We start from the raw sequence: 23,770 nt of genomic DNA on the forward strand, positions 1-23,770 counted from the left end.
AGTAATTAGCATTTTTATACCATAAGATGTTGTCAGATTAATACAGCATATTTTTAAGAAATGCAGCATATTTTTAAGAAATGTTTTTATATGGTTTATATCAACTTCTAACTTCACAAATGAGAGTATGTTCCTCAAATGAAGAAAAAATTACAAAGGTGTTTTTCAGACCTGTAATACCGATGTTCCTTTTTACCTTATGAACATATAAGAAGGCTGAGGAATCATGCTCTGTTGGACAAGTTAACAGAGTTTACGCCAGCCTGACCCTTCCCTACCTATTTGGATTTCAACCACCATGACTCTGAAAGAATTGAAGGACACAAATATAGTTCTAAAGTACTTGGTATGCTTAACTGTGGGGTTCATTTATCACACTATCACCTTAACCCTAAACATGGTTTATTAATTAAAATTGGCTGAATTCACATACAGCCCTAAACCATAAAATATAGTTTATTAATTACAATAGCTGGTGAGAGGAGAAATGACATTTTATGGAGCATGATGTCATCATGCAAATGATATGAATTAAATAAATTGTACTATAATTATAATCCGAGTCTTTGCATCATCTGCCTGATAATCTCGTGACTCATATATTTTGACACTTAAAAGTCATAAAGTATACTAAAGCAAATCTCATTAAAACTTACTGCAATATGTTGATACATAATTTTTAAAAAACTTAAATATTATTTTTCCTTTTTTTAATAAACCATTATAAACTATACCTTTCAGGAACATTTGTTTTTTAACCTCTTGCAAAACTTAGCAATCTTATTTATTTTTCATGTCAAGAATGCCTGTAATAGATTTCTTAGTGACTATTTTTCAAGGAAGAACCAAATTCAATTAGCAAGACCTCCTGACTTATCCCATTAGCATATTGGCACCTTCTCCCCCTGTAGCATCTTCAGATATCTGAAGGTCTTCAAGCATTTCAGTGAGACTGATTTGGGGAATATTATCATCATCTATGTCACTTTCCACTGGTACCACTGGATCTACAATATAAAATCATAACATATAGTCTACAAAAAAATTATTACAGGACCAAAAATCATGTCTTTCTGCATGATATAGAATGTTACAATATTAAAGATTGGTAACTTAACGTATTTCTATGAGGTACACATAAAAAAATACTGTGCTACCTTTGCATTATCTATCATATAAATAACTTTTTAAATTATGAAGAGAACAGACACCCATAAAATCAACTAACCAATGGTAAGTTCTCCCAAAGCCCTGTTGACAAATCTATTATAAAACAAAGGACATAATCTTAGAAATGATATGTGCATAGTGATATGCGTTTGTAATTTGCTCACTGTGGATGCCATGCCCAGAGAAAGCCATGAGCCAACATATCCTTATTGCTGTTATGATCCATTGAGTTAATCTTAACGTCTGGTGACGCTAAGTCTATATAGGGATTTTTTTGGGCAAAATTTTCAGATGTGGTTTGCCAGTTCCTTCTTCTTAGGGCTGAATGAAAACCTAAAGTCACCCAGCTGACTTTCATGCCTAAGACGGACTAGAACTCTCAGTATTCCAGCTTCTAATACAGCCCTTTTCATCACTATGCCAAATTACTTCAATCCTCAGATAGTTACAAAAATGTTGGCAGATCGAACAGAGGCATATCTTAGCAATACAGCTAATTTAAGTAAAACATAACCCCTAACCCTCATGAATTACAGGTTCTATAGATGCAATATTCCTAATGTTGCAGTGTTCAAGAAGAATGAAATAATTTTGGGTGAGAAACTTACTTTTATATATATTGACATTTTTTCTAATTGTTTCATCTTCTTCTAGATCTTCTAGGAAGTCTTGGTATTGTCTGTAAAAACATCACATTGGAAATAAAGTTAAATATTTTATTTTCATTTTCATCTATGCATATTCTAGATCACTTACATGCACATGCAATAACATGAAGAAAACCAAATATCTGGCTCAAAGGCATGTCCTATAACTCAGAGGTCACCAACTTTTCTTGGCTGGCGGACCGGAGGGAAAGGGAGGGGGAAGTATTTTACACGCGCATGGGGCTGCGAGCACGTGCCCGATATACCTGTGTGATACTCGCTAGTTCTGCCCCATTCTTGTGCAGCATGGTGCCGTTTCCGCGCCCTGAGGCGCGGTGGGGTCCTGTTTTCATGCCGAGGCATGGCAGTGTCCCATTTTCACACCCTGGGCTGTGGCAGTGTCCCATTTTTGTGCCCCATGGCGGTGTCATTTTTGTGCCGAGGCATGGTGGCGGCCTGTTTTTGTGCCGCATAGCATCCTGTTTTTGCACCCCATGGCAATGGCAGTAGCATGAGTGGGGTTCTGTGCGTGCATACATGCACACACTGCCCAGCTTGTCCTGTGGCCTGGTGGCCAACAGCCCATGGCCCACTACCAGGCTGTGGTCCACAGGTTGTGGACCCCTGCCATGACTGTTACAAACATATTAAATTCCTGTTCCATATGAACCTATTCTATATGGTGTTCAGAGAAAAATCAGTTTCAAAAATTGTACAGGAAAACCAAATACAATGTTCGTGATCTTCAGTGTTTTAACAGTTACATCCATTAGCTCTTAAACTGGGTTTATATACATGGTAGTTTACACTACACTAAGCCACAATTTGCTTCAACAGTCATTTTATACTAAGCTAAGCCAAAACCAGACGACCTAAGTTATGATTAGGCCAATACGCAAATTCAATCAAAAGGTTCACAGAATAAGCTCCTTCCTAGCATTTGTGTTTTTGTTAAACTTCTGCTCTAACTTTAGTGAAAAAAACAGATCAAAACTTAAGATTCCTAGATTTCCTCATTTTATGTAATTGTAGCTCAAAAACATTAATTTCAATTTTTATTACAAGTAGGCAGATTAAGCTGGTAGAAAGAAGAATAAGAACATAACATAAAAAGGAGGTTAAAAGAATTCATAACCTTTCATCGTCGGTATCCATGTTATCTCGGTCTCTTTGTAATTCTTTCAGTTTCCAATTTCTGCGACGTTGACGCTTGGTGCGATCATAACTTTTTTTAATCAAAATCTATGAATGGAACAGGGGAAAAAAACAAATTCTAGATCAATACAGCCTATAGGAAAATATTGAGATCTCCTGGAGATCAATGCTTTTATTAAATAGTACATTTACAAATAATTTGACTAAAACTATTATTAGAACTGACATTTTGGTTGTTTACAGTGCAAAGGCAATATACTGTTTATTGAAAGCATTTACTTTTCATATGAAAAAAACCATGCTAGACCAGTTTCCAAAGAATAAGATTAAAAGTCACTCATTATGTTATAGCTTCTCTATATAATCCAGCTATTTCGTATTTAGTGCAGATTATGAACCAACATTTTGATCAAGAGTAGATATGACAGGAACTAGCAAGCTTATTAAATCTATGTCTACAACTAGGCTATTCTATACTTTTAATTTGATCCTGGAAAAAAGAAATGACCTAAAGTATAAACAAGGAGACAATGGAGTGTGTTAATAACATTTTACAAATAAACTAGAAGTGCGAACTTTAAAAGTTACCATTTGAAAACAACTATTGAAGATGCCTGAATCTAAGATTTTTAGGTTATGTGTCGTCTTGGGGACTCATATGCTCTCTCTTATACAGCAAGGATATACTTGAAAGAGAAAGTATTGGCCTAATTTTAATTGTAAATTAAATTTAATTTTAATGTGATTTTTTAAATCAAACATGTAAAATTCACAGTCACTTCTGAGAGACAGGGTGATCGTGTTTAAGATATGCAGAAATAAAAATGGACATAGTGATTGTTAGAGAACTGGGGGATACAAGAAAAACAAATATAATTTCTATATCTATGATAATATAACATGAAACAAAATTAATTTCTTATGTTACCAAAATTCTAGATATGTATTAAGATCTACTTTTACAGTAAATTTTAGAATTCCTAGCCTGTATGGGATTCTATGGACTGTAATCCAACAAAACATTTGGATGTTAATATGCTATTTGTATTGGATTTTAATGTATTGTTTTTAAATGTGAGTCACCTAGAAACACTATTGTAAGATAAGTGGCTGTATAAATAGAAGAAATCAATTAATTAAATAAGAAAGCAAAACAAAACTAAAATAAAACTGTTAAATTTGAGAACAGAACCATATGCCATAATCTATGAATGTTCTTAATTTTAAGAAATGACTTGTTTCAAGAAAAAATATATCAAAACCATACCACATCAGGAACACTATGGGGATTCATCTTATTTGCAAATTCATCATTCAGATTACAGTTAACCAAATCAAAGCTAGAAAACAAAAATATGAAAAATGTATATTAATCATACATTGTTCTATAAATTTGAACAAAAGTATTATTTCCAAAACAATACTACAGAGTAGAATGGAGAAAATTTATAACAGGATTAATTACCATTGAATACTTTTATGAAAAATTCAAAATGTGTCATTATGCAAATAACCAGAATATTAACAAGGGGAGAAACTTGACAGAATCTGTATCTGTCAGTTTTCCAAAGCATATAAAAGTACTGAATCCCAATGTGCTTTGATCCAAGAAATTTACCAAGACTTTAGAGACCCGATAAAGCACGAGTGTCAAACTCGCCACATCACATCATGTGACTTTTTTCACATTGCTGGAACTGGGGTGGGCGCGGCCTCCGCATGATGCAACTGGCCCACCAGCCAGCAGTTTGACACTCCTGCGATAAAGCTTTCTTTCTAGAAGCAAATGCAATTTCTAGTTGCAGGAATATCCAAAAGGAGACATACTTTAATACAGGTGGTGGACTTTGGAGTCCAAACACCAACTAGCATAAGGAATCTGTTATAAAACTGCAAAGATAAAGCACTTTTACCAATGAGCACCTAATCAGGTAAGATGGGAAAAACTGACTGGAATCCTTCCATAATTTGGCCACCCAGTAACTTCGTTTTCAACTATTCCCTCTCCCATTTAATTTTATCATGTGTAACAACTATAAAACTGTATGTGCAGAGAAAGATGCAGAATATTACAAACCCCAATACAAGATCTCCAGGATTCAGAAGATGCCCCAAGTGAGTACGACAGAAATACTGATGGTCTGTATTCAGTTCTGATGTTTTCTGAACCCAGGCTTCCGCAAGGGAATGCTTAGAAATGTCAAAATAAAAGGAGTACATATATGAAAAGTAGTTAATTAACTGAAGCAAAACAATTGCAAATTACTTTCTAGCCAAATAATTCAATTTTTCTAAACTACATTTAGTATTTTCACATGTGGATTTTCAAGCAATTGTTTGACGTTCACCACCCATTTAGTAATCGCTCTGTACACCTGAAATGCACTATATATTTAGTGTACTTTCACATGTGGCTTTTCAAATAACATAACGAACTAGCTGTACCTGGCCACGCATTGCTGTGGCTCAGTCTGGTTAAATGGAAAAGAAAGAAAAGAGAAAGCGCACGTTTGTAATATGTTTTTGTTTATGTAAAATTGCTTTTACGTCCAACAGATGGCGCTGTTTTTCAAAAAAAGCATGTTTTTACCTGTCACAGGTGTGACATCTATATAATAGTAGGTATATAAAAACACGCACGTATTCAAATACAACATTGTATCAAAATTTCAAAGCAATCGGTGAAGAACTTTCGGAGATTTAAGATTTTGAACAAACTAACATTTACATTTTTATTTATATAGATTATTATATATTAGGAATACTGAATTATGGGTCTCATTTAGCTTGTCACTGAACTGCAACCTAAAGTAATAAAATAATAATAATGCATAATAATAATAATGATTAACTTGTACATCCCAAAGTAGAGCTCTGTTTGATACAACTGTTAGTAAGCCAAGCCGAAACTGATCTCTCCTAGGATCTGCTTGGAAGATTAATCCGTATGAAACCTAGCTGAAGCTGATCTCCCAAAGGAATCTGCTTTGTGGTTTTAACCCACAGGTAGCTAAGCCAAAACTTTTCCTTTTGGGACTGATGGTTCTCTGTGCAGATATGGGAGAGCTATGCTCTCTTTGCAGTGAGGGCAAATGTTTTTTCCTTTATTTCAACACAAAGGTAACTCTACTGCTCCAGGGCAAAAAGGGGCATTTTAGGTGCTGGAGCATTTAGCATTTATTTTTTTCTGGCCTTTGGCTTCCCAGGCCTTCTGCCCTTCTTTTGGGTGGGTGGGGAACTCTTTGTACTGTGGCGTGCCCTTGGAACCTCCTGGCTGTTTGGACCTTCCTGCAGGGTAGCTGTTTGCTCTGTTGTGGGGGCTTCCTAGCATTCAGCCCTTTATTGGAGGGGCCTGCTTCTCCAAACCCTTGAGGCAATCCCGTGCTTATGCTTGTCTCTCCACTTAATGACCCATATAATTTAATGACTGTAAGGGGAATTGCCAGGATTGTAGTTGTTGAGTGAAGCACTCATGTGATGTACCACTTAACGACTGCTTCGTTGAACAACTGATTCTGGTCCTAATTGTGGTAATTAAGCAAGGAATATCTGTACTTTAATCCAGAATGTTTCTTCAGTGAAAACTTGCTTATTTTAGACAAAAACAAATATAGTAATTTACAACATGTCTTTTTCTAAGACTAACTGTATCACATTTATTGTCATGACATTATTGAATATAAAGTGTTTTCATATACTTCTAAAGAAAGTGTGTGTGTGTATCTTTTCATAAATTCAAAAGACTGTGGTATAAGTTCTTTTCCTAAATAAAAGTGTTCTAATCACAACCCTAAATTATAAAATCCAAACTTATTCAAAGATCCAATCATCTGAAATCCAAGAGGGTGGTTATTCATGATTAATTGCAAAATGCTGTTCATTTTAAAGGGTTTACCCTAAGTACAGCATGACAAAGTTTGGATCAAGCCTTTAAAAAGAAAAAAAACCTACAGGGATAATCCTGAGCATAACTCTGTGGATGAAATTATAATCTTTAGCAGTTAGTCCAACCGCTAAATTTTATCCAACTAAGTATACTACGCATTAATATTTATTGTTTCCTTGTTTTGTTTTTATATTTTTAATATATTTATAATTAACACTTATAGTGGTTTTACATGATTATTTTTAGCTTATAAATTATAAGAATAAATAATATTTAATTCATTCTGAAGAAAACAAGGACTTCACTGGAACTATCATACATTTATACAATATTCTGCAAAGTGAAACAAAGTTAATCAGAAAGCAAGATTCACTTAAGCTTCTAGCAGAGAACCAAGCAAATGTTTACCTTATTGGATTTCATGCCTGCACCAGCACCTTGCTTCTGATCATAGGTCCTACTGATATCCATTACAATAAATTCTTCTAACTGCTTTGGATGAAACAAGCTATTAAAAGGATGGCGCCAATAATTATTTCCATCTATTTCTGCAACTGAAAGAGCAAAAGAAGAAAATAGGAACAAAAACAGATATTTATGAATCAATTGTTGATATTCCTGGTTATAAATGCTTCTCTGGTTGGTAACCTGATGTTGGTGAAGCAGTTGGTAGGCTCTGATTGGGGAAATAGAATGGACAGTTTAGGGAGGAATCACAAGAAAGTATTTCTTCTAGTTAAATTCTAATGTCTGAGAAATTCAAAATGGCAACCTAGGCTTCTAGTTGCTAAGGGCAAATACCAGGTCCATATTGATCATTCACAGCTTAGTTGTAGATGACTAAGTGGATTTGTATATAATACCAAAATCTGACTGGATGAGTTCATTTCAAGATTTGCTTTTCTGGGTTTTGGGTCATTTAGCTGCGTTGATTTCAAGGGGAAAACACTCGTGAAGAATCTTGAATGACACCACAACTATGATCAGGAGCCCTGTTTTAAAACAGCTGTAAGGTGGCATCCACCTTACAGTTAGCAGGTTTTCATTTATTAAATTATTTTATTATCAATTTACATTTTTAAACTTTTGAAAAACATGTTTTCAAATTTTTGTATTTTCTTTTTTTAAAATTTATTTAGCTTCCTTGTGTACCCAATCATGAAAACAATATATTCATGTCAAAGATGTATTTTCAACTGTAATAATAATAATAATAATAATAATAATAATAATAATAATAATAATAATAATAATAGTAAAGTTGGAAGGGACCTTGAAGGTCATCTAGTCCAACCCCCTGCTCAGGCAGGAAACCCTATACCATTTCGGACAAATGGCTGTCCAGTCTCTTCTTAAAAACTTCCAGTGTTGGAGCATTCACCGCTTCTGGAGGCAGNTGATTAGCTTCCACCCGTTGCTTCTTGTCCTGCCTTCAGGCGCTTTGGAGAATAGCTTGACTCCCTCTTCTTTATGGCAACCCCTGAGATATTGGAACACTGCCATCATGTCCCCCCTCGTCCTTCTCTTCATCAAACTAGACATACCCAATTCCAGCAGCCGTTCCTTATATGCTTTAGCCTCCAGTCCCCTAATCATTAGGACTGTATTTAAATTAAAATTCATGCCAAGTGCTTATTATTGGTATTATAAGTTTACAAATTTTAGAAAAAATATCAACAAACTTACTTTGAAGAGTACTTGGATCAATAATGTGAATGGCACTGGTTACTCGGATACAAATGCAAATCTGGCTCATATTACCAAGGCTTTGAGCCAGTTTTGGTGACAAACACACAACATTGTCCTGCAGATGAAGAAAAAAAAACAAAAAATGGTATTTATTTCAATTTTATATCTTAAACTATTTTAATAAAATATTACAGTCCTGAAAGACATCTGGACATCAGAAAACTACACTGATGTGTTTCTAGGTATTAAAGAATTAATGAGGTAAGGTAAAGAATTAATTAATAACAGCTTATTAATGCTAAATGGAGATTTAAATAATATTAAAATAGATTTGTTTAGATTAACTTATTAATTACTGCCTGCTAAGTTGATCAAATAAGTACATACACTATATATAGAATTTAAAAATTTTATATAGTTGTTGCTACTGGTCAAGACTATACAGTTGGAAGTACATTTAATTGAATTTAACTGCGCTTACTTATGAGATTTCATACCAAACACTGTACTGACATTAAGATGTAAGCCAGGAATGAAAATAATTATCTGATGTTGTTACAGCACAGCTCCCATCATCTGACTCCAAGTTAATGTTGTCTGATTGAATTTAAAAGGCAATCTCGAAAAAGCCACAGATTATCCACCTCTGAGAAATGCAAGTAATTTATTAATGCTTTTACAGGGACCCATATTCAGAATCTATTGGACAGCTCGGTTCTTTTTCTCTCAGAGTGCATCCAATATTTGCTGCTCAACATTGCTCAAAGCCACCCAAAATCCCTTGATGGCATATAAATGTAATAAATAAATAAATAAATGTGCAAGAAAAAATACAATTTCTAAAGATCATTCCATTCCAGGCAAAAAGGATGTGCAGTTTCTTAGTGTCTAATCCACAAAGACAGAAAATACCTTGCATACTGGAACAATCTCAACAGAGAAAGTGCTTTTGTAATTATACGTATTGCTGTGAATGTCATGAGAAATCAAACGCTGTGATGATTTAATTCTGTAATTAAAAAATGACAAACTCAAATCAGAACAAATAAGGCTATGGTATAATTCTTTTTAAAAAAAACAAACAAACATGGTTTGCTAAACATGTCACAGTGGCCTGGCTTATAAACAAAGCCTAGCCATAATGAGCAAGTCCTCATAAGCAAACAACAAATCGTATTTTGGATTAGAGTTATGGATGAATTAGATTTCACATTAAAAATCCCTCCCTCACCACCCTGTAAAATAAGTAGCAAAGAAGGCATGTTCACAATTACAAATCTAAATCTTGGCTGTATTCCTTGAAACACTTATAGTTTGTAAAAGTGAAAATTGAAAGAGGATATTTAAAAAAATCAACATTCTCCAAAGATATAAACTATCATCTCCACAATGGTTAATACTTGAATAATTCCAAATGTTGAATATACATTAAAAAGTAAAACTGCAAGGATTTCATTCTAATAGTATTTTTGGAGCATAAGCTTTCCCTCTTTCCAAAAGACTGCAGAAAAGCTTCAAAGATGTAACGTAAGAACATGTATTGGATTTTGCTTCCATGATATGAATGTATAACCTTATTTATTTCTTGAATTTATATTTTGCGCATTTCACTGATAAGGTGACTCTCTCAATGTCTTATCTTGAAAGGAGAAGCCTTCTTCCAATTACATTTCACTGTTCTTGTTTAGGAGATTGCCAGATCTGGTACTTCATTCTATTCTATTCTCATTGTTGGAATACGTAAATCTTCAGGCACACAAGACTGTAATTGAAAATGAGTATGTCTGCTATGGGTTGTTAATGATGATCTGGAGTACATCAGAAAATAAACTAAGTGCATCGACCTTTTTTCTTCCAAATGTTTGACAACCTGGGGTCTGTCTAATTTTTTTAATGTATCTACAATGCCTTAAACAGCTATGCGATGGACGATTTAAAGAACAAAGACTTACCTACAAGGTACAGTACACTGAAGGAAGTCCACCATTTTCTGAGCATGCTGTTTGGAAGCATAATAGAAATCCAAACCATCTGTAGGTATGTAAATGAAATTGAAATGAAGACCCGTTGCTTATTTATAAGTGATCTTATCTTCCTGGATTTTCATGAAAGCCTAAAAAGTGTTTTGATATTTTCATAGACTAATGTAGGTTGACTTCTTTATATAAACATGTTAAGAAAATTTTAATTCCACCCTAAAATATTTAGGCAGCAATGTAAATGTATTTATTTATCTAACAAATAATAATCCTCAACTGTTTCCTTTGTGACCCATTTTCTTTAAAAAAACAAGCATCTTATTCTTGACTGCCAATAACTCATGCTAACAGTATTGAGACTCTGATCACTCAAAGGCACCAAGAGCTTTACATAAAGAATGTAAAAGCATATAACTTACCATGAATCTCTTTGATCCGAAGAGTGTTCTGGTGAAGCCTGTGCTTTAAAATTAATTGCTCCAAATAATAGAATGTCTTTTTATGTAGTGTCTATAAACAAAATAAGATTTATACATAAGTGGTGTTTATATTCCTATAAAGGGATTAAGACTAGAATCATTTCACTTGAAATCCAAAATTCTGTAGCCCATATAAAGTATGTAGACAGGAATAAATATATAGCCCAAAATAAATATGTTTCCTACAGAAACCTGGAATCAATTTGTTTTTTTATAGCATTCATATTCCACTATTTGGTTGAAAGATTCGCAGAGTTGCAAGAATATTTGTGTTTGGGTGTATGTAGGTAAGAAAGAGCAATCACATTTCTACATATCAGATGAAATCCTAGCAGATGAATTGTGTCTTCAGCATTCACTATTAGAGATACATATGCACATATACATACCTTTTGCCTAACTTGAACCACTGCTTTCCAGAAGTCCTTAGCTTCAACTCGATGGCAATCTTCACACATTTGAGACTGAACAATATACTCTACTACAAAGACTTGCTGAAGAATGGCACCATTCATTACCTAAGTAAGAACAAGAAAGATTTGCCACCTTGAGCGAACTGGCAATTAGGTGGTTTTACAAACTCATTGAATAAATAAATCTCTCCCTGAATTTTTTTCCTTCTTCAAAACTTATGAGACATGTAGTTTATGGTTGGCATTTTTTCTTCTGCTAGAAGAAGACTTTCATAAAGCACAGATAAATGATGGAATATCTAGAAACCACGTACCACAACAAACGGTTAAAGATACATTTACCCCACGGAAGAAAAACTGATGGAAAATATCTTCAAATGTTAAACAATCTTCAAATATGACAAGGGGTGTCATACAGAAGACAGAGTGGATTAATTCTCTATTTTCATAGAGGACAAGACTAGAAACAATGGATTAAATCTACAAGGAAATATTTTCAGTCTGGACATTAGGAGGAATTTATTGATTCAGCATAACACAATGATGAGTTTTGCTTTGCTGAAATTCTTCAAAGGATGGTTGGTAATCTGTTAAGAGATACTATAATGGAGCCTGCACTAAGTAGGGATTGGATTAGATGACAATACTATGAGTGGGTATGCTCCTAGTCCCTTCCCTAAATATTGTCAATTCATGGGAACTAAAAAGTGTGTCTTTTCCATCTCAGCTCCTGTCCCTCTGTCCCCTGAACTTTGGCAAGTCTCTATCCTAATGCCTTCTGTAAAACTTTGAAGTTCTGGTTCCCCCCCCAAGCCCTGAGATAAGATTGTATAAATGCACATTAGAAAGTTGACATGGCACCAACTTGGTTTTAATCTGGTTTAATATACATATATTATATATTTTCTTAGCTTTTGATTGGGAGCTACCTATAATTGGTTAGAAGATGGGCAGTTTTATTAACATTTTAATTAAACAAATAAATGAGTAAAAAATTAAACAATTTATGATAAAAGTTACTACCTTTAGTGACGTATATGCAAAGTGAGAATAATTAATCTGTTTGAATTTAAGACTGTGCTTTGAAATAGAATTGTGAATAGTGGAGGCATCCGGAGATGCTTATATTATGGACCTACTACAAAAAAGGATTCCTTAATGTTTTATTGATCTGCATATATCCCAAATCTATACATGCCTCTGGGGAAATGAGATATTTTGTAATTTATTTGTTTAGAATAACTTTTGTATACTGCCCAATTTCAAAATACTTTGCAAAACTGTAACTACAACCTATGTCCACCATCTACATAAAAAAACTCAACAGAACAATCTGGCTTTCAAAGCTTTGTGAATCACAGAAAAGATGGGCATTCATTCTACCTCCCAGTAGTGTTTCTTCAATTAAAAATGACACCGTTCCTACATACTTAAACTGATATGAAATGGATATCCTGACAAGCCTCCTGAGAATCAATGCACAGAGTATGCCACATCTGGTTAGGAGAGACAATCCTGCAAGTATATGCTTTCCATATGACTTTAAAAGTCAAAAACAGTATCTTGAATTGGGCCTGGAAGTCATCAGTATTCAGTGCAGCAACTTCAACATACCCATCACATTATTAAGCTTACTCCCACATTCAGCAGCCAAACTGCTGTATCCAGACTCAAATTGTACTTCTGAGTTATGTTTAAGGCCAGCCCCTTGGAGGCAGCTTTATAACATCCAACCACAAAGCTTATGGGATATACCCTCCAAAAAAATACATTTAGTAGATGTATATCATTATTAGAAACTCAACAAGTCATGAACAAGAAAACCCTCACATTTACCTAGCTAACATAACTTGGGTTTCTGATAAGGCATACTTGTATTTCTTCACTAATTCTGTCATTCTGCAAAAATATTTTAAGTTTACTTGCCTCTTTTTGTATAGTCAGCTTTACTTTAAGTCTTTTGGAGTGTGGTTCAGTCCATACAAATCCTGCATCAATCAACCGAACCTGTTAAGAGGAAACAGTATAATTATCATATGAATGTTCAAAAAGGCAAAACATAACAAAGACAGAAATGTATTGATTGAACAGTTTTAGCTTTTAACTAATGTTACCATGTGTCAAAGTACCTGTGGTTTCTGTACATTAGAAAATAAACTCACGCCTGTTATATTCACCTAACTCAAATCATTTGTTTTCAATTGTACAGGTACACAGCAACTAGGAATTCTGGGTTTTGGAAGTAGCAAGGTGGGAAAAGGCAGAGAGATGCTGGGTACTGAAACTTGAATTTTAGTTCAAGAGTGATAGCAGTATCCAACGTAAGAAAAATTCATACAAAAATAAACATATGCACGACTAACCTTACTAAGAGAAGTCTTAATTTTTTTAAGGCATAATGAAAGAAGTTCTCTTGATTCCAAAGCACACTGTAGCCAAGCTGCTGGTGGTTGAAGATATCTGAAATATCAAGAAAGGGGGAAAAAAATATCGACCAAATCATTTATTTTTAAGGCAACGTCCCTCCCTACCCCCAGCAGTCAGTTTTGATAACACAGGTGCATAATATTTTTTATTAAAAATAAAAATATAGTATGTTTTAGGGTCAGCGGGACTTTTAACATGTAGCAATGACTAATTTTATTAATTTCAATGGCAATAAAACATAACTTATACTGCAATCTTAAAAAGTTCCACTGAATTCCAAAAGTTTATTTTATTTTTTAACTACATTATTTGAATCTAAATCCGACCGATGATACAATAAACATGCTTTTCTATCAGCAATATACCCCATTACATACATTTTAGTATTTAAATTCAAAGAGCTTAATTCACTCTGGATGAATATGGTTATGAGGGTAATGATTTTATTTATTTGACTTGTTTGCTGCCCATCTCGCTTCAAGGTGACTACTCCCCTTCTTCCTTCTCCTCATACCATATTTCTACTTGGCTTCAGCAAGCAAGGCAAAGCTAGGCAATTGAGAAATGCAAATATCAAAACACAAAAATTCTAGACATAAAGTTAGTTGTATAAAGCAGAGGGTGGTCCTTTCTAGGGTGGGGGTGGGGTATTTGTTCATTCTTGGAAATGTATCTTCTACAGCAGAAATAATCTGTGATGCTTTCAATGAAAATGAAATTATAAGCCTATTGCAGTCATGTGATGTTTTGCTTAGCAATGGAATTACAGGTCTCAATTGTGGTTGTTCAGTGAAGACTACCTGTCCTGTGTTTCAGAAATACTGTCAGACTGTGCCAGGTATGTTATGATTCAGCAGACGTGAAACCCAAAATACATTGGTTGTTTCAGGTTTTGGCTGAAACAAAATCTGTAAGAGTATTATTGGCAAGCATGTCTGATAAATCAATTTGCTCTCCTATTTACTACCGTTTCTTTTTTTCTGCTGCTGACAAAGTTGGCTTCAAGCACGGTTATCATTCCAACCAGCCAATTTACTCCTCTTTCAATATTTCCAATGTCTTCCTTTCTTTACAGTCCCTTAGCAACACACACTACTGTTGCTATCCCTGGTTTTTTCTGATTCTGAATGAAAATTTCTGCCAGAATATGAGTTTTACTCTCTTAATTAGATCAAATATGTTTTACCCTATCAGTAAATTTCAAATCTACATTTAATCAGAAGCAAAGGGAAATAAGCTAGAATTATTCATTTGCACGCAACATTAAATAGACCCTATGGTTTTCCAGGTTCGTTAGAGTACTTGCTGGCAAATGGAACTAAGTGGGAATGTTTGAGTAGCATATAATACAGGGGTGTCAAACTCAATTTCATTGAGGGCCACATCAGCATTGCGGTTGCCCTCGGGGTGGGTGGGTGTGGCCAGGGTGGGTACGGCCTACTGGGTGGGCGTGGATGGAGTGGGTGTGGCCTACTGGGTGGGCATGGCCAGCTCTACATCGTTCACGTCAAGGGTGCCTGTAGGGGTCTGGGCAGGAGTGGGACAGATCTGAGGGTCTCTGGCGAAGGGGGTGGGACCGGGGCAAGCGCCATGGCATGGTCTATTTCTTCATTCCTCACAAAGGGTGACACCTTTCCAGCATGCACCCAGAGGGTGGGGCCAACGCGGCAGGGGCTAGTTCCTCGCTGTTTCTAGACGGCCTTGTGGAGCTAAGACTGAATGTGTTTCAGCATAGATGGCCACCACAAAATTGTACATTGACTCCCGGCCGGCCTGGGCCAGGGCAGCGGGGGCTGTTCCCTCACTGTTTCCAGGATGGCTTTGCGGGCCACATGAAACCACTTCGCGGGCTGCATCCGGCCCCTGGGCCTTGTGTTTGACATGTCTGATATAATAGGTTTACAATTCTAGTCTAAATTATTTAGAAAACTGAAGAATATTTGTAGCTCAGGGTTGAAATGAGAGGTCCATGGTGGTCTCTGAGCTTGCTTGTTTTCTTGCAGATGTTTCATTACCCTAACTAGGTAACATCATCAGTGCATCAGTATAGCACTGATGATGTTACCTAGTTAGGGTAATAAAACGTCTGCAAGAAAACAAGCAAGCTCAGAGAGCACCATGGACCCCTTATTTAGAAAATTGCCCTATTGTAACATCCAAACATAGTTGTTAATTTAAAATCTAGAAAGTAGATGGTACCTTTCACACTGTTTGCAGAAATGAATAGTGACTTGCTTAGGAATCCCCTCAGTGATATCCACTTGAGTTCTTAAACAGGCTACACACATGTTGGCTGGGTTTGGTGGGATTGCAATGCCACACTGGCAACATAAGCTATAAAACATAAAATTATCATTAAAATAAAACACATTATTTCTTTATTTAAAAAAGAAAATAATACATAATTTTGCTTTCTAGTGCCAACAGTCTAGACTAATATCAAGACAATGCAATTTTGATTCAGAGATTCAAATGCGTGGAGGGTTTGACTGAAACCCCACATCAAATCATATTTCTGAGTCAAGACAGAAAATCTACCTGAATCAGTGAATCAAATCAGATTATCTGAATCACAAGCAATCAGTAACACTCTTACTGAAAAAAACAATTTTATCATGTTTTTTTACTGCAAATAATAGAATAATTCTGGAATAATAATGCCTTTTACACTGTTAATAAAACTGAGTACGCAACATAAAAATCTATTTATAAATAATGGTATTCCAAAGATTACATCTGTTACAGTTTAAATCTCATTTCCAGAATATTTTAATTTCCAAATGGCTTATATTCAGAATCATTTGAGAATATAATCCCAATTCAAATAAATGAAAGAAAGGATATTTAGGGTATAAAACCAAATCACTCATGCAGATACTTGATAGACCTCACTGGACTGTACTCTCCTCCTCCCGAAATCAAAGAATAAAATTAAGGACTTCTTTAAGTCAACATTGACACCTAGTTACTTTATTGATATGTCCATGTTTTTGGCACCAATACAGAGGTAACTTGTCACTTCCTTTTTTTCCTTCAATTTTCCAGTCTAGTCTACAGATGTGATTGGCATTGTCTACTATTCAATTCTATCCAGGCATTGCACTGCTTAAGAGTCTGAAATCATTATAACATCCTGATTTAATAGAAAATTGTCATATAAGCAAGTTTGTCACCTAACGATTTATATTTCAATATGCAATGATAGCCTGATTGTAGTATTTTCAGATAGGCAATTCCCTATTTAATCCTAGGACTTCATATATTCTCCATGTTTAGTTTGACTTTTTAAGTCATGCTACTCACATGTTCCCCTGGTGAAGGGGAGTATACTCTTTCATATATTCCATTTCTTGTTCCACATGTGATTCTCAAAAGATACAAACACTGTCACCTAATGGAAGAAGGTCAGACCTTGGTAAACGGAGAATGATGTAAATCTGTCACATTCTAAAATTCTTAAGGTGGGAAGAAATGTGCTTCAATTTCAACCAAGAGATGGGGATCCAATAATTCCATAAATACCAAGTGTCAAAATAAAATGTAAAAACAATTATAGGACTGGTTTCAGCTCTCTATTAGAAATTAAAGGAAGGAATTGAGTTATAGAATCAAATGTCATAAAATATCACAATTCAGATGCAGATACTGCTGCTGGGGAAGAGATATTGGACACAAGTGTACTTATAGAAAATGCCCATTTTTATTTTTGCTTTTTTAAAATGGCAAGTTAGCATTCTGGTAAATCAGAATTTTTTTTGAAATTTTCACGTACGCCACAGCAGTCATTATGTGAATAGCAGTATTTTTTAAAGAACCATTCAAAATTTATCCATAACATTTCAAATATGCACTCCATTGCAAAATATTTATAAGCAGCAAGAGGTGACTTACAACAGTGACCATTCAAAATTACAGCGGCACTGAAAAAAAGTGACTTATGACTGTTTTTCACACTTACGACTGTTCCATCATCCCCACGGTCACGTGGTCAAAATTCAACATTTGGCAACTGACTCATATTTATGATGGTGTGGTGTGAGTGATGTGATCACCTTTTGCACCTTTCTGATAAGCAAAGTCAACCTAAGTGCCACATTTGGGTTATTAATTAGGGACTTTTCTTTCTTAACTCAAAGGCAAAGCAGGCAGAAACAGTTCTTCCCAATTTCTAGGCTTATTTCTCATATTATATGGGAGGTTTGAATTTTTGAATTGTAAAGCAGTGTTTCTCAACTTGGCCATTTTAAGATAGGCGGACTTCAACTCCCAGAATTCCTCAGCCAGCATGCTGGCTGAGGAATTCTGGGAGTTGAAGTCCACCATCTTAAAATGGCTACTGTTGAGGAATATTATAATATAAGGCATAAAAATGTTCCTCCCAGAGATCCTCTTGCCGCACCCACCCTCTCCAAGTTCTCCTGAGCCCAGATCCTGGGTTCAACTCCGAAGCTACCTGGGGTTGGAGAAGGGAAGGGTTTCATATCAGCCCATCCCATCCCCCTCCAACTGCACGTGGCGGCTGAGCTGTCGCGGGGACGCCAGTCAGCGGCCAGTCTAGCACGAGCCCTCTCTCAATCCTTCCCCTTCCCAATCGCGCAACCTGCCCAATGTCCCAATCTGCAAACCAACCGGTCGCGCTCTTGCGTTCTCCATCTTAACTTACCTTCCCGTCACAAACAGCACTTCACCGCTTATTAACAAACCCTTAGTCTGAGAAACGAAGCAGCTCTCGCGAGAACGCCTGTTACTCCATTCCCTCTCCTCGAAAAGGGGAAGTAGAAAGTTCGATGCCCAGAAGAAAGAAATAATCACTTCCGAGTTTTTGACTCATTTCCTTTCTAGGCAGATAAAACTTTATCATCCCGTACAGACCACGTGGGTTGTCCCGCGTGTTCATTGGGGAGCCGAAAGTGTTGGGTTTTGTGTGAGGTTTTTTTTTTTTTGAGATTACTTTTACCGAGTTTAAAAAGAAGGCTTGTGAAAACGCAGCGTACGGGCAAAACCGTCACACAAAAATGATGAAACAGTTTCATTCCACAACGTTTCATCTTGGTTTTGTACAAGAAGCTTTCTGGGATCCCATCTTTGACAGTCACTTAAAATAATGAGAAAAGCCCGAATATGGATATCATTAAAAAAAAATCAACGTGGGAAATAATCTTTAGGTTTTATAGTACTAGATTTGAAATGATAATTTGAGAAAGGAACGTCACTGATTTCTACCAAAAATATTTCAAATGGACTTCGATTAACCCTGAATACGATTTAAAATTTCACATTCCAGAGATGATATGTGATATGATTCATAGTGGCAGGGCTGAATCCTTAATCTTAAAAACATGCAAAAAAATTGAAAGAAATTAAGCATGGATCTTTTTTTTTTTTTTTACAAATTTTTCTATTCTAGAGAACAGATGCCTTTTGCATCTCATCTAAGCCTGTTTGGGCTTCTTAGTACAGTTTTAATAAGCTCCCTAATTCCTTAAATTCCCTAACTCCAGTGTATTAATTGGTTATGTGCCATCAGATGGTTTCCCTGCTAGTGGCCACATATGCAGATTTCTATGTGTGTATGAAGTAGCTTAGCTGGAAAAGAAGCCAGCTTAATACACTTCAACTTCTGCTTTCTACTTTGGCCCCAGGAATAGCCTGATGCTCTTTCTAGGCTGTTTACCATGGCTTTTACTTGGTAGATTCCCTGGTTTGTTCACTCCTCCCACCCTGGTCAGAAATCAATAGCAATGGTTTTCTTTGGAGGACAATTCTTTGCATACGTTCACCAGCCCATTGACTGAACTAGACACCTTCCTATCTGGGGCATATAGTGGTGTACCATTAATAACAAACTCAGAGTGTACAGTACCATCTCATGTTTATCAGTTTCACTTGATTAAAAAAAACGAAGCTCACATTGTTCCATCATCCTACTTCTAAAAGAGAAACAAAATCCAGCTGTTCGCCATTCAACTTGTAATTTGGATTTAGCGATGGGGCAAACAAATTTGTGAAGGCATTTATCAGAAACTGGAGGAAAAGGGTCCTTGCCACACGGCACAATAACCAGTTGAACTTGAGATGTTTCCATATCATGAAGTGAAGTTGAGAGGGTGATCTGTAGTAATACAGTAATACAGTAGTATTACTTATGCCTGCACAAGACAGAACATTCTATTTTGGAAGTACAAACAAAATATAAATAATTGTATTCAGCATAATCTAATGACAACTGATTTGCCATTGTAGGAAGTCAGCACCCCCCTCCCACCAGAGAATGAAATATTTTTGGGAATATTAAAAGAGGCAGGATAGAATATTTCCCCTAAAGGAGAAATGGAGAAAAAAAATCTTAACAAAGGCAAAAACAGCCCCAATCTTCCTCTCTCAAGCAGAAACCTGCAGAGGCTAATCTTTAGAAATGGAGTTTTTGTAATCCAGTCAGAAAGACTGGGCCCCCTATTCACAAGCAAAACACCTTCAACCACAGCTCCCACATTTCACAAGGAACAGGCATCTCAAACATAAAGCTCCAAAGAATGTATAAAAACCCACCTACTCTCAACTTCATTTTATCAGCTGTCCCAGAACTGCATGCTGTTGTTGGTTCTGCTCATCAATAAACCTTCTTTCCTAAGCAGCCTCCATTTTATTTCCAGCATCTATCTCCCAGCTTGGCATTGGACCTGATTTTTCTTCTAACACCATGTTCTGAATCGAATCAGACTATGCTAAACTACAACCCTTTTTTACATGTTCCAGAATTCTGGAGAGAATTCTGATAATTTAGTCACAAACCGAGAGGTCAGTCTAATTAAGGACAACTCATAAAGAGAATGTTCTTAATATTCCATTACTCAGTGATGGGACACTGCTTTTATTTACAAGGTACTTTGTTCCAAAGGTTTCAAGGAAGAATAAAGGCTTCCAATATTGTTGGTTTAACATACCTAAGAAAGCAGTTTGTGTCTGAACCAAAAGAACTTCATAAGAACCCAGAGGGGACAACTAGAAATATTTGTAGAAGTAACTAGCTACTTGTATGTTTTAGAGATAAAAGTATTGAAATAAGTGTGGGGAGATTCAGGTTCAAATCTGCTCTCTGTCATGCCATTTCTTGTGTGTCGTTCCTTTGGAACAGAAAAAATAGGAACTGCTATAAGAGGACTATATGGATGAATAGCAAGTCCAGTGACAAACTGAGAAGCCAAAGTGAGATGTACAGAAACTGGAAGCTAATTAAGAAGGATTATCAAGTATAGCTGAAGCCTTATAGGAATAAAGTTGAAAGAGTAACGCTCAGAATGGGGTAAAGCTGGTGAGGAATGCAAAGTAAGAGGGGATTTTGGATGGAATGGACATGAAAATTTATTTTTAAATAAATAGGGGATTTTGGACGGAGGGGACATGAAATTTTATTTTTAAATAAATAGGTTGGAAACTTGTTCATCAGTTGCACAGGGATGGTTGCAGCACCTATCATCTCCCAGAAAAGGGAATGGAGTCTTTTGGATATGTTGAGAAAAGGCCAAGACAGAATCTATATAAATAAAAACGTAAATGTTCGTTTGTTCAAAATCTTAAATCTCCGAAACTTCTTCACCAATTGCTTTGAAATTTTGACACAACGTTGCATTCGAATACGCGTGTGTTTTTATATACCTACTATTATATAGATGTATAGATGTCACACTTGTGACAGGTAAAAACATGCTTTTTTTTGAAAAACAGCGCCATCTGTTGGACGTAAAAGCAACACGCTAGCATTGTGAAATTAAACATATTACAAACGTGCGATTTCTCTTTTCTTTCTTTTCCATTTAACCAGACTGAGCCACAGCAACGCGTGGCCGGGTACAGGTAGTTCAATACTAATAAAAATGCACTAAAACCCCGCATCACTTTAATTAATTTGTATCCCAGGGCATTCAAATTAACATCTCAGTGTTGAAGGAGGCTGACTGTCAAGCATGGGGTACAGTGTTTAGCAGCAGCTAAAAAAGCAGTTTGGGGCTCTTGATAGAAGCATTGCATACAGATAATTGGAAATAATTGCTCTACTGTACTTTTGGAATAGTGTGTCCAGTTCTGGACACCAGATTTTAAAAGGAAAATGAATTAATTGGTGTGGGTTTAAAGGATGTTAAGGGCCCTGAATACCAAACCCAATAAGGCACAGTTAAAAGTTGCTGGGCATGTTTAACTGGCAAATGAAAAGAGGAAGTATGATAATATCCTAGATGCATGAAGAATCAGACATGTTTTTCTGTTGACTCAAAAACAGGCAAGGGTTGAAATTAAAAAAAAGATTCAGGCTGAATATTAGGAAGAACCTTCTGACTTTAAAACCTGTTAAGCATACAAAGTAATGCTTAAAATAATGGTGGACTCCTCTCTGGAGACTTTCAAATATTTCTAAATGGCTATCTGTCATACATATTTTAATTCCTGCATTGAGCAAAGGATTGGATTAAATGATTAAATGGTTCTATTAGATTTATTCTGATTTTAGATAGCCAGAGCAAAATTGTAATATAAATGATCCCAGCAGGTGGCAGAAGCAGGTTGTTTAAACAGACAAGCCCACATTAATCCTTTAAACTGAACAGTTTTATAGTAAACACACTTCTAGGTTTGCCCATTTTATAGTAAACACACTTCTTTTTTCTTTTCCTTGATGATTAGATAAAAATAGATTATAAAAAGAAATGAAAGTCCTGCTGTAACCATACAGTAATAGGTTAATTTACACTTATAACTGTTACAAAGAAAAGCAGGAGCTTTTTCTTTATGTTTTCTTTTNTCTCTCTCTCTCTCTCTCTCTCTCTCTCTCTCTCTCTCTCTCTCTCTCTCTTTCCTTTCTTTGTCCCAAATATTATCTCAAAGGTGCTTTTTCAAGAGGCAACTAGATTTTCTTTCTTTATTTGTCTAAACAAAGAAAGTCCAGTTGCTTCTTGAAAAAGCACCTTTGGGACAACCATGACCTGGATGACTAAGAATCTCTGTAGACATCCCAAATATTAGTTTCTATTAGTTTTTAATAAAAATATGTGTACACGCACACACACATACACACATAAAAATACATATGCGTGTGAATTTACTTCAGATCATGCAATAAAATAAAATAAAAAAACCCTGAAACAGAAATGTTTGACTTTCATATCACTTGATATTTCAGGTTGCATAGAAGGTAAGATAAGAATATTAACTTGAATCAATAAAAATGCTCAACATTCTAGTATGCAAAGTAACCACGTTGTTTTGTTTCCTCAAACACTCACATCATTGTAATGTATCAACATGGGACTACTAGGATCATGAATCATCTGAAGGAGGGCATACTTTCCAGAGCTGGGTGTTGAAGCTAACAGGCATAGTGGACTCTGTTTCTTACATTGATATGGACCCCACTAATACAGTATATCGCTGCTGTTTTGGACTAAAAGCAGCAGAAAAATTTCACATGCTAGCAAGGGGAAATGAAGTTTCTGAGATGACATATGCCCTGCTTTCCAAGCTACTTGTTTTCCACTGAGATTGGCTGCCTGTAGCTTTAGTTTTGTCAGTGTTTTTCTTTGCAAGGCAGCTGCCATAAAAAACTTCAAAGCAAGTGTAACACTTTTGTGGCTTCCACACTTGGTTGTCATATCAGGGATCAGCGAGTGATACAAATACATCCATTCACAGACATATATCTACACTGTATATCCAGTGGTGGGATTCAAATATGTGAACAACCAGTTCTCTGTGTGGATACCACTTCCGGAAGCCCATTCTGGGCCTGGACAACAAAAAATTAGCTACCGGTTCTGCTGAAGTGGTGCGAACCGGCTGAATCCCACCACTGTGTATATCTCGCATGTATAGGCACTCCCTTCTTATCCTCTTCTCAGCAATCTTCAGGAAAAGAAGGAAGAAACCATGACAT

The 23,770-nt window shown here is 35.8% G+C and overlaps 1 protein-coding gene across 1 annotated transcript; it reads right to left on the reverse strand.

The window, feature by feature from the left end:
* Positions 1-430: 430 nt before the first annotated feature.
* On the reverse strand, positions 431-18,609 carry NMD3 (NMD3 ribosome export adaptor). Its single transcript, XM_015831839.1, has 16 exons — positions 18,509-18,609; positions 17,149-17,236; positions 16,045-16,179; positions 13,782-13,878; positions 13,345-13,425; positions 11,395-11,523; positions 10,946-11,036; positions 10,500-10,578; positions 9,460-9,556; positions 8,545-8,662; positions 7,267-7,412; positions 5,050-5,162; positions 4,240-4,312; positions 2,953-3,059; positions 1,779-1,849; positions 431-1,007 (listed from the first exon to the last, which is right to left on the reverse strand). Exons 2-16 carry the CDS (start codon positions 17,190-17,192, stop codon positions 874-876), a joined length of 1,515 nt encoding a protein of 504 aa, XP_015687325.1. The 5' UTR covers positions 17,193-17,236; positions 18,509-18,609; the 3' UTR covers positions 431-873.
* Positions 18,610-23,770: the final 5,161 nt, after the last annotated feature.

This window comes from Protobothrops mucrosquamatus, unplaced genomic scaffold (genome assembly GCF_001527695.2).
Source record: "Protobothrops mucrosquamatus isolate PMUCROS unplaced genomic scaffold, P.Mucros_1.0 scaffold_281, whole genome shotgun sequence".
Classification (NCBI taxonomy): Eukaryota; Metazoa; Chordata; class Lepidosauria; order Squamata; family Viperidae; genus Protobothrops; species Protobothrops mucrosquamatus.

Excerpts from the sequence above, each read along its gene's own strand:
- NMD3 (XM_015831839.1), bottom strand. The coding sequence starts at position 17,192 with ATGGAATATATGAAAGAGTATACTCCCCTTCACCAGGGGAACAT. Across the intron at positions 13,879-16,044 it reads TTCTGCAAACAGTGTGAAAG|ATATCTTCAACCACCAGCAG; the intron begins GTACCATCTACT and ends TTGATATTTCAG. Across the intron at positions 13,426-13,781 it reads TTAAGACTTCTCTTAGTAAG|GTTCGGTTGATTGATGCAGG; the intron begins GTTAGTCGTGCA and ends TCCTCTTAACAG.